We start from the raw sequence: 11,242 nt of genomic DNA, 5'->3' as shown, positions 1-11,242 counted from the left end.
GATGGAGTCTTTACCTTGGGAGCACTTGTCGAAGTAGCTGGACGATTCATCTGCAAATCTCGGTGGCGACCTTCCAACTCTTCTACCTCAGCCTTGACTTTATCCTGTCTATCCTTGATTTGTTCGTTATCTCTAGCCAAATTCTCCTTCAGCTGTGTAATCTTTGCATCCTGCATTTCGAGCAACTATGATACGTGTGTCTGTAGCTGCGACGAAATATCTGACAACTATGTTTGCATCTGAGATGACAGCTGTGATGACATCTGTGACATGACAGCCAATAACGTGTTCATGTCGATAGCTGTTGATGAACTAAGAGCCTTTTGCTGCTCTTTAACCGTCCCGGATGTCTGCTGCACCTCCTTCGACGAACAAGCAGCCTCATCCTTCTGTTCATCCTTTGCGGATGCATCGTCGGGTTTACCCTGGAAGTCGTATTTGTCCACGTCGATGCCTTCAGCTTCCATAGCCTCTCGCAACCGGGATAACAATTCCACTTTTCTTCCGGAGGTGGCTAAATTACGCTTTTCCAACTCTTGTTTAAGCTCCTCAATCTTTAATTCCTGAATTTCCGCCATTTTCAGTAGTGTATCCTTCGTGATTTATTTAACAATCCCACTTCTGACACCAATTGCTACGATTATCCTTAAACCTTGCATGATCCAACTACACAAGATCTGACAAGATGAAGCAAAAGAAAAAAGTAATTTTCTGGCTGACGTTTGTAATCCATCGCCATGTTGTTTTCTTAGAAATTAACCAAATGTAAACAAAGAATGTGAAGAGCAAGCATAAAGTTACAAGTAAAGTGATTTTTGGACGCATGTTTGTGTAAAATTGAAATGATTGAATAATAAATAAATAAACGATTATAAAACAAGTTTATGTGTCCAATTACTATCTTACCTGAGATTGCCAAGTTGGAGTATGGATGTGTCTGAGTATATGTTTTGGAAGCAGTCGCTGGTGTCGACTGCATTTTTCGGTTTCAGATACCAGCCCTACTTATGAAAATGAGGACGAAGAAATTATGCATGCATATTACGATGTCCACGGATGCCATCCGCACGGATCTATTACTTCTCACTCGCTTGTTACGGCAGTGCCAATCGTATCAGATCTGAGCGCAATTTCTCAAGAAGTGAAGTAAACTACTTGCTGGTACTTGTGGACGCAAAGAAGCATGTGCTGGAGTGCAAAAAAACGGATAGAACAAGTTCCGAGGAAAAAGCCAAAGGACGGAGCGACGTGGAAGCGGAATTCAACGGAAAGTTTGGGATTGTCTTCAGGAACGCAAAAGTCTTGAGGACCAAATACGAAAATTTAAAGAAGACGGCAAAAAAAAATTTCGCAGTTGAGAGGAGAGAGCTGTATAGAACCGGTGGTGGAACGACTGCTTCTTTACCAACTATTAGTATAGACGAAAAAATACTAAGTAAATGTCAGTCTGAACAAGTAGTTGGCAATAAATCTATCTATGATGATGACGCCTTAGAAATAAATGGCAATACTCTAAAATTTTTAGAAATCTTTTACAACACATACCTCCTATATTTTAGACGAAAATTGCATTGTGGAGACGCTCGAGGCGTCAGGTACTACTAAACTTTTCATGCATTTAAGCTCTGTTAAGCATGCTTGGCATTGCATGCACTGCTACACCATTTTTACGTAGAAATCAAAAACCAACAGACTTTTACGTATGTAAAGCTGTGCGTTGTGTAACCGCTTACACGCGAAGCTCATTTAACAGATTCCTTATGTGACAACGCTCAAGCAATGCCAAGTATGCACAACGGAGCCTTTTGTGATTTTATTTATGCGTAGATACATTCCTTTAACAGATAAAGCAGTCGGAAGCCTACGCCTGCAGATCTGCGGAAACCGGTTCATGGTGTTTTGAAAGCGAGGACGAAGTATTCCGCGACAGACACCTGGATGAATGTTGCCGTAAAAAAGAAACAAAAATGAGAACTTCTCATGAAATACACTGCTGAGGAACACGACATCAAAATAAAAAAACAAGAAATGGAAATTGTAATAATGAAAAAGGAGCACGATCTCAAAGTTATAAAGATGGAGTTGGAAATCGACCTTTTAAAATTACAAATACAACAAATGGAAAAAAAGAGTTTGGGTGATTGCAACAACATTAGTGTTTAGTTTTGTTTTACTAATTTTTAGTCTTAATGTGATTGTTTTTATTTTTTTAAATGTAAGGAATAGGGCTGGGACTATCCGCATAATCGAATATCCGGATATCCAGGCGGATTATCCGTTGACACGGATAAAATCCGGATAGTATGGATTTCCGGTTAATATTCGTTTGTGCAATTATTCGGATATCCGGATTTGCGAAGAACTGGGTAGCATTCGTATTTTCGGATATCCAAAAAAATTAAGAGAATTTGGTAAAGCATTCACTATGAACAAAAGTATTGTAGCAGCTTTCATTACTCAGTCCATGATAAAAATATAGTAAGGTAGAACCGCTGAGAGTTACTTTTAAAATTCTTGACGTTTCCAAACAATTAAATTTTTAAATTTACTCATAAACTCACACACACATTTTCATTTTCAATCTCAAGCAACAACAATTTCGAACAATTTCAATTTTTTATTTTCAATTTTATATGATTTTAAAATGCTGGCACACTTCAAAAAAATATCATGGCCGGCAAAATGAGAGAACGGCTCTACCTTGCTATGTTTTTATCATGACTCAGTCCATGATATTTTAAAGCCAAGATGAAATTCTCAATTTTAATCAATATATATCTTTTAATATATATATATTTTTTTATTTTAACGAAACGAAATTTTCATTTCACAATACCAGGCGCTCATAAATATGAAGTAGCAAGTTTTCAATACGCATAAATTTGTTTGTAGAACTTTCTATTTCCTTTCTAGGAGTCTTTGAAATTCACAAAGTAGAATTTTTGAAATTTAAAAATTTATACAAAATATTTTGTGCGTAGAAATAGAAAACTTCTTACTTCATGTGTATGGGCGCCTAGTATTGGGAAATGAAAATATCGTTTTGATGAAATAACAACAGGCCATAAGAGCGGCCGCAGGAAAATGGACTCATTTTATTAATTTATTTGCCCTATTTTGCATTTCATTAATATCTGATATCCGGAGAACTAAGGAAAAATCCGGATATTCGGAGATCCGAATATTATCTTAGCTTCGGGTATATGCAGTTTTTCGTTTAAGTTCTCCGGATATTCGAATATTCGGTTTATCAGGATAGTTGAAAAATCCGGATGAAACTCCCAGCCCTAGTAAGGAAGCGAATATAGTCATACGAAATAAAGTAAATAAAGTCTGAGTAGTCTGTAAATAATTAAAGTAATACAAATGTACCTTTTTTTATAATAATAAGAAAACTGAATTACTTTTTATATTATGTGATAATTTAGACCAATGCATATTTTATTATGTACGCTAAACCGTTATGAAAGCACTTAAAAAATAAAAGACTGAATATAAAATTTTACATGAAAACTAACTGTTTCCATTTCGAAGCAAGTCCTTAAAGTAATTGTTAACTAATGATGTCCTGGTTGAATTATTTGGATTCGAAGTTTCTCATTGCCTGTTCCTTGGAACTGAGAGAGCGAAATCTACTGCAGTGGAAGCATGAGGATCTAATAAAGGTAAATTGTTTTCGTTATTTGTCCAGCAAATATTATGTAGAACAGCAGTAGCAAAAATTATGCTCTAGACTTTTTTGTGATTTAAACGAATTTCAATTGACGGAATTGGAAAGCGCCTTTTCCAAACACCATAACTCCTTTCCACGGTACAACGCGTTCTTATTAAAGACTCATTGAATAAGTTTTCTTCTGGAGTTATCGGGTTAGACAAAGGTGTTATCAAAAACTTTTTATTTGGATAACCACTATCTGCAACAATTAAACTGTCCCCGAATTCACCGTTTTCGAAACGAGAATAAATCCTGGAATTTCTTAATATATTTGAGTCGTGAGCAGATCCGGGCCAGCGAGCAACAATGTTTGTCATCTTTAAGTTTGCATCACACATTGTTTGGATGTTAATGGAGAAAAATCCTTTTCTATTTCGATATAGCTCTGGATTATTGCCACCTATGGAATATGTCAATATATAATAGTATTTTGTGAGTTCGTCTAATAGAAAATAAACAAAAGCAGTTACCTGGTGAGATTATCTTCACGTGCGTACAATCGAAAACACCAATTACTGTGGGAAACTTAGCAATACTGTAAAATCCTTTATAAGTTTCATATTTTTGGCTGCCATCTTTTGGCAGCCGTGAACCGTTCTCTTAGCAAGGCTATATGGTGTGACACCAGCGTAACAACTTTGGACACTATCGATTTTGATGTCCCACACAAATCGCCAATTGTTTGAAGCATTCCACCAGTCGCATATACCCGCAAAGTGATTAAAAGCATTTGCTCCTCTGTTAAGGCGTGATTCCTACAAATGGAAAAATTATTACTTTAATTATTAAACTAAAAATATCCTTACCAATCTGTTGGGTGCTTTATGTGATGTCCGATAAGCTCCAAAATGCTATACACTAATGCCTTCCTCATCCGGAATCGATCACAAAAATCCTTGTCATCCAAGACATTGAAATGATTTGGCCGAGTGGATACAATTCTTGTCCTTCGCAATACAACAATTGTGAGTATTTAATTGTAAGTAATGTAGATAAATCCATTTTATCAAACCATTTTAATTTTGTTGATTTCACTTTCAAATAAACTTTTCCAGCTGATGACAACTCGACAGATAAACAGCTGATTAGTTAAACTCAGTTTAAACCTGCCAGATTGGGCGTTTAAACTTAGTTTAAACTACGTTTGAATTGAACTGAAAAACTGCACAATGAGTTTAAACTTAGTTTAAACGAGAAACGAGGTTAAACTCGCGTTGAAAAACTTGCCCTTATATACCTGCGCTTGCACTCATAGCAACTCTAGAATGTTCTGAAGTTCATCGCTCCTTCTCTTTTTCTCGCTGTTCGAAGTGTTCATCCAACTTGACGTTTCTCTTTGTGGAACATTCTACGTCATTCCTCGAACATTCTGCCTATTTCTCGTTGTTCGCTTCGCGTTACCGCAGTATTCGCCACAATATATATTAACAGTTGAAAATCATTTACACCGGTTCACAACAATTATGCTTGAAACACAATACCCGGCGAACGGCAAATTTCGCCCAGCAGAGCGATGCCGACGACCAACTTTCGCCCAGCTAATTCGCTTACTGAAACACAAATAGAGCGGTAACGAAAACAGCTGGTTGTTATATACTTCAGAGTGGAAATATTTATTTAAGCGTGCTCAAAAAAGTTTAATTATTTAAAATGAATAAAATCCAAAAAAATTTTAAAATAATGAATGTTATGTTCATGATGATAAAGACGTTTCTCCTAGTGCGTCAACGTTTGAAAAGGAGGTGGTGGGTACGCCCTGTGAACCTCACCAGGGAAAACCTTGGCTTTTACACAACCTGTTTTGCCCAACTCAAGCTGAAAGATGAGGGTGATTTTTTTAAGGCAACGAGAATGACCGTGCCCAAGTTTAACGTCCTTCTTACGTTGCTTAGAGAAAGACTGCAACGTTTTTCCAGAAGAAAACCAGTGGACGAGGAGTCACGTTTGGATATTACATTGACGTAAGTTAGCGCTAATAAGACAATCGCATGTAAACATACACTACATACATATCTGCAGATACTTATCTCAAGGCTGCAGTCCACAATTTTTGGCATGGGCTCATAAGTTAGGCGTTTCCACCATAAGAAAAATTATTTATGAAACCTGCGATGCTATTTGGAATGAGCTGCAGTCAGAATTCGTTGCCCAACCAAATCGAACAGAATGGAAGAACATTGTGGAGCGGTTTGTTTAAAGGATTTTAATTTTATACAAACATAATTTGTTATTTCGCTTATAAAAAGGTTTTATATAAAAACTGGAATGCCGCATTGTCTCGGCGCTGTCGATGGCAAACACATCAACATAGTTTGTCCAAAACGTAGTGGATCTCTGTATTACAACTACAAGAAGACATTCAGTATTGTACTAATGGCTGTTTGTGATGATAACTACACTTTCGTCTTTGTTGATGTTGGAGCATTGGGAAGCCAAAGCGATGGTGGAGTTTTCGCGCGCAGTGCTTTTGGCAACATGATATTAAGAAACAACCTTGAGCTTCCTCCAGATGTCAACCTTCCTGGTAACTCAATGTTTTTCATGAAATATATATCGTCGATTGGTGCACAATCGGCCCTATGCTATCGTCGGTAAAAGTGGCGATACCTCCATCGTCAGCCATGTTACTGATAAAATGTAATTGCTAATTTACATACCGACACCTGAGTGGAAGATCGACTTATCTCAACAGCCAGTTAGAAAACGCCCTATCTCAGAAAACTTTTCAAAACCGCCATATTTCAGAATTTGATTGAAACACGTCCTATCAGAGAAAACTTTTCAAAACCGCCCTAATTTAGAATTCGGTTCAAAAGCGCCCTATCTCTGCTGCTGATTCGTAAACGCACTATCTCAACATATTTTCAGTACATTTTCAGTTGATATAAGGCGTTTTTGAATAAACTTCTGAAATGGGGTGTTCTTGAAAAGTTTTCTGAAATAGGGCGTTTTTCAATCAAATTCTAAAATGGGGCGTTCTTCAATCAAATTCTGAAATAGGGCGGTTTTGAAAAGTTTTCTGAGATAGAGCGTTTTCTAACTGGCTGTTGAGATAAGTCTTCCACTCAGGTGTCGGTATGTAAATTAGCAATTAAATTTAAAGATATTTTAACTAGGTACAAATACGATATTTCCTTATTATTTTGTGGGAGACAACGCATTTCCTCTAATCAAAAATGCGCCCATACCCAGGTCGGAATTGGTCTCCCATAAAACAAAATTTTAATAAAAAGCTTTCATCTGCTAGAGTTCACATTGAAAACGCATTTGGTATCCTAGCAAACAGATGGAGAATACTTCACAATACTATTCACGCATCACCACAAATGTAGATAAAATTGTGCTAGCAACAGTAGTTTTGCATAATTTTTTAATGCTAGACAGAAACAGAGGTTATTTCAATGAGAATTTGGTCGATCACATTGAAGATGGTACTTTTACTCCAGGAACATGGAGGCAATCAGGTTCTGAAATAAGATCCATACGCGTTTCCCAGGCAAATCGCTCGCCAGCATCGAGAGAAGAACTGACAGAACACCTTTTTAATAATTATTATTTATTTTTCTAGTTTCTATTATTTTGACCTTAGGCATACACGCCGTGTCAAATTTATAAATGCCCCGCATATTGACACGTTTTAAAAATTTACTGTTTTGTTATTTAGTTTTCGTTACTTTTTTATATATTAGTCTGTAATAAAAACCGCATAAATTCAAGTTTCAAACTTTGTGCAATACATAAATAAGTCAACAAACTTTCGTTAAAATTGCAGGCCTTTGATTTTAATTGATTTCTTAGAAAGATTTTGGGTAAGCTAGTTTTTAACCCATTAAATTTCAGCATATAAAAGTGCAAGTTTGAAGTAGCTAGGACTTACCGTTAATTTTTGTAATTTTTTTTCTGAAGGGGTTGGGCATTTTCATCCATACAAAATATGCTCGACGATTTTTTTTTATATAGAAGAAAATGAGCAAGATCTTCAACAAAAAAAAATTTTAAAAATCAACGGTAAGTCTTAGCTACTTCAATCTTGTAATTTACCGTACTGAAATTGAATGGGATATTGCACAAAGTTTGAAACCGGGATTTATATGGTTTTTATTAAAGAATAAACTATGTCTTTATAAAAAATAATTACATTAAAATAACAAAAAAATTATTTGTTAAAACTTGGCAATAGGTGGTGCGCTTATAATTTGAACACGGGGTGTATGTCCATACATATTTTTATAGGTTAAAACACATTTGTTATGGATAACATTTTAATTCATAGAATTTTAATTCATTACATTATAATTCATAACTTATCTTATTTGTATACTAGTGAATGTACATACTTACATAAGAAATAATCGTAAAATGAAATAAAAATAAAATAAACAAAACGAATTCAGTCTTTCCATATACTTTTACTTTTAGAGATCTTTTTGCGTTTTGAGATCAACTTGTATATTACAACTAAACTCAAACAGAAGATGGGAGACCTGGCCGTTATTTAGGCCGTTTTCTAGAACATAGATTTTGTTTGAATTAAATTTGCAAAAAGTCTGTTTGTCTACAATTTTTACAAACGAGTAAAAAAACATTGTACCTATAGTACACCGCCAAACGATTAGAAACAGTAGGATTTTTCGAATTGTAATTATAATTTTATATAAATATAGTTAATATTACTGAATGCACTATATTAAGGAAAAAAAATTAACTAAAAATATTGTGAAATTAAGAAANGCTGAACTCCGCCATTTAATTTGCATGTGCAACCAAAGTCAGACGCGTGATTTTGAAGGTGTTTTTATTTAATGAATTGTGATTAATTGGTTAATATTAAAGTCGTAAATCAAGTTATAACTAATCGAGTAAAGTGTAAAGTGAAGGGGAATACAAAAATGAATTGGTGAAGTGGATGCTTTAAGGAGAATAGGAGTGATAAATGTACGCTAATTTCCAAATTTTACAAAAAAGGGCATATTTCAAACATAATTTGTAAATAAATTAGTGACCAAAAATTACAATAGTGGATGTTAAAATAATGGGTAGACCCTTGGCTACAAGTGTGTGCAATTTTTTTTTGGATCGGGTCACCTCTTTGGACGCAATACCCCGATATAGGTGGGCCACTTACTAAACAGTACCCCTCATTTTTCCTCACTTCTTCTATTATAATTTCGTTAACATCCATTTTAATTTTTGCGGTTGGCAAATGCTTAAAATTTTATTTCCAAAACCAATTGGCAAACTGTGAGTTTATTTACTTCGAATGCTGTCAGCTGATAAGGTGACCATGTTTCAAGAAGGAAGCTTTTACAACGAAGAGGGAAAATACCAGCAAGAAGAAGTTTAAAATATAGAAATAGTCTTTAAATATAACTACTAGTAAACTTACGTTATACTCTCTCTCTGATAGAAAAATATAAGGTATATTATTTTACTTTTAAACAAAAATTACGACAACTTTTAAAGTATGGTCCTCATGGCCTTTTTTGTCGTTGCAGTTGACCGCGGCGATAGAAATAAATCTATCGTCGCGAACAGTCTTCGAACAACCTTCGTCGTTTGCTTTGTTTGTGCGCATTCTCATATAAATCAGTGTGTTTTAATTAATTCGGCGAACATTCGCGACGAAAAATTTGCCGTTCGCCGGTGTTGTGCTTCAGCTTTTAGTTTTGTTACAACTTTGCAAAATTTCACTTTTTCACTGATTACTTATAGATGTTTGCCAAAGGTGCAAAATTTTTATAAAAACGTAAAGCGATTTCAGTGATTTTATAATCAAACAAAATGTAATCGATTTACCTTTCTTCTTATATATATTAACAGGTGCAAATCATTTACACCGCTTCACAACAATTAGTTTAGTTACAACTTTGCAAAATTTCACTTCTTCACTGCTTACTTATAGATGTTTGCAAAAGGTGCAGAATTTTTATAAAAATGTAAAGCGATTTCAGTGATTTTATAATCAAACAAAATGTAATCGATTTACCTTTCTTCTTATATATATTAACAGGTGCAAATCATTTACACCGCTTCACAACAATTAGTTTAGTTACAACTTTGCAAAATTTCACTTCTTCACTGCTTACTTATAGATGTTTGCAAAAGGTGCAGAATTTTTATAAAAATGTAAAGCGATTTCAGCGATATTATAATCAAAAGAAAGGTAATCGATTTACCCTTCTTTTGATGTATAGTAACAGTTTTAAATCATTTACAAACTCAGTTTTCTGATGGTGCTCCTGGCGATGAAACTGCTGGCATTGAAGGTGCTGATGGTGAATGCCAAATCTGTAAACAAAAAAATATCAATTAAAGTTTATAAACATATATAAAATCTCAATATATACCTTTAGATGTTTTGCAATCTAAAAGAAAAAAAAATTACATTATAATCAAATAAAATTGTTAAATGTAAATGGGCACGTTCATAAGACGTAGCTGTTTAGCTCATCTGCTACGAAACTGTTGGCAACTGTTGAACCCAACAATTACGTCTTAGAAACGGCTTGATGAATATGCTGCCAAATGAACAGCTGATAAATGTAAACAAATGAAATTGCAATAAATAGAGATAGTTGCGCCGATAGTATTCACAATTCAACGCTGAGCTGTTGCCGTGTTGGAAAAATCGTTCAATGTTATAATGAATTAAGCAGTGTATAATTATATAGCAAACAATTTGGAAACATATATTTAGAAATGTAGTATTATTAAAAAAAAATATACTACACTTTCGCATACTCGGTCGTGATATTTCAATTCATTTGGCGTCTAAAAATTCACTTGGAGCAGGTATTTTCTATTTTTCTGGTGGATATTTTCGCGAAATATTTACAAAAACCTGCAATTTTTAAAATATAGACTGTGCTGCACCAATTCTAGACATCATTTTTCTGTAATATCTATTCTTTTCTTTTCCTGAAATGTATTTTGTGCATGCACACAGAGACTTTTTACAATTTCGTCATATTTTATAGTTAAAACGCTCACATTTATTTTAATAATTTCCACAGATTTTATGCAAAAAAATACTAACTTTTATACAATTTTAACACAAATATTAACTTTTTCACTAATTTTTCCCCATAAAATGTAAACAAACAATGTGTGCACAACGATTAGCAAACGACAGTGCCGTACTTATCCGTTTCTGCATCTTCTACGTTTTGCCGATAACTAGCCGATAATGACAAGTGTGCAGATCTCATTTGAATTGCATGTGCTCGGTCCAAAATTTCAGGGCGAGACGATAACACAACTGTGGCGACAAAAAAGTTAGTCACCCTACTATTAGCTATTAAAATTTAGTTTGAGATATACTTGTATGTAAAATCTGGTAACACTGTTTTAATCATGTTTCATTTTTCAAATTGACATTTGGGGTGTTCACAGTTCGTTCCAAATTGTGTCTGAAAATGTAGACGTCTACATTTTGAGACATCTTTAGCATCAAACTGTGAGCACCCCTTTCTAGCAGTCGTCGCAAAATCGTCTCAAAACTTTGCTGGTGTTGCCAGACATTTCTTC

The 11,242-nt window shown here is 34.6% G+C and overlaps 2 protein-coding genes and 1 pseudogene across 2 annotated transcripts; 2 read left to right on the top strand and 1 right to left on the bottom strand.

The window, feature by feature from the left end:
* Positions 1-1,056: 1,056 nt before the first annotated feature.
* On the top strand, positions 1,057-2,163 carry LOC108360363 (uncharacterized). Its single transcript, XM_017612614.1, has 2 exons — positions 1,057-1,335; positions 1,999-2,163. Exons 1-2 carry the CDS (start codon positions 1,057-1,059, stop codon positions 2,161-2,163), a joined length of 444 nt encoding a protein of 147 aa, XP_017468103.1.
* A 1,434-nt stretch (positions 2,164-3,597) lies between these two features.
* On the bottom strand, positions 3,598-4,589 carry LOC108360362 (putative nuclease HARBI1; annotated as a pseudogene).
* Positions 4,590-5,566: 977 nt separating this feature from the next.
* On the top strand, positions 5,567-6,941 carry LOC108360367 (uncharacterized). Its single transcript, XM_017612619.1, has 4 exons — positions 5,567-5,676; positions 5,735-5,902; positions 5,962-6,239; positions 6,832-6,941. The coding sequence occupies exons 1-4, from the start codon at positions 5,567-5,569 to the stop codon at positions 6,939-6,941; spliced, it is 666 nt and encodes a 221-aa protein (XP_017468108.1).
* The last annotated feature ends 4,301 nt before the right edge of the window (positions 6,942-11,242 follow it).

The sequence above is a fragment of the Rhagoletis zephyria genome, unplaced genomic scaffold (assembly GCF_001687245.7).
Source record: "Rhagoletis zephyria isolate East Lansing unplaced genomic scaffold, Rhagoletis_zephyria_1.1 Rzeph_scaffold_00560, whole genome shotgun sequence".
Taxonomy (NCBI): domain Eukaryota; kingdom Metazoa; phylum Arthropoda; class Insecta; order Diptera; family Tephritidae; genus Rhagoletis; species Rhagoletis zephyria.
The sequence above is the reverse complement of the archived record's forward strand: the minus strand, read 5'-3'. Positions and strand labels throughout refer to the sequence as shown.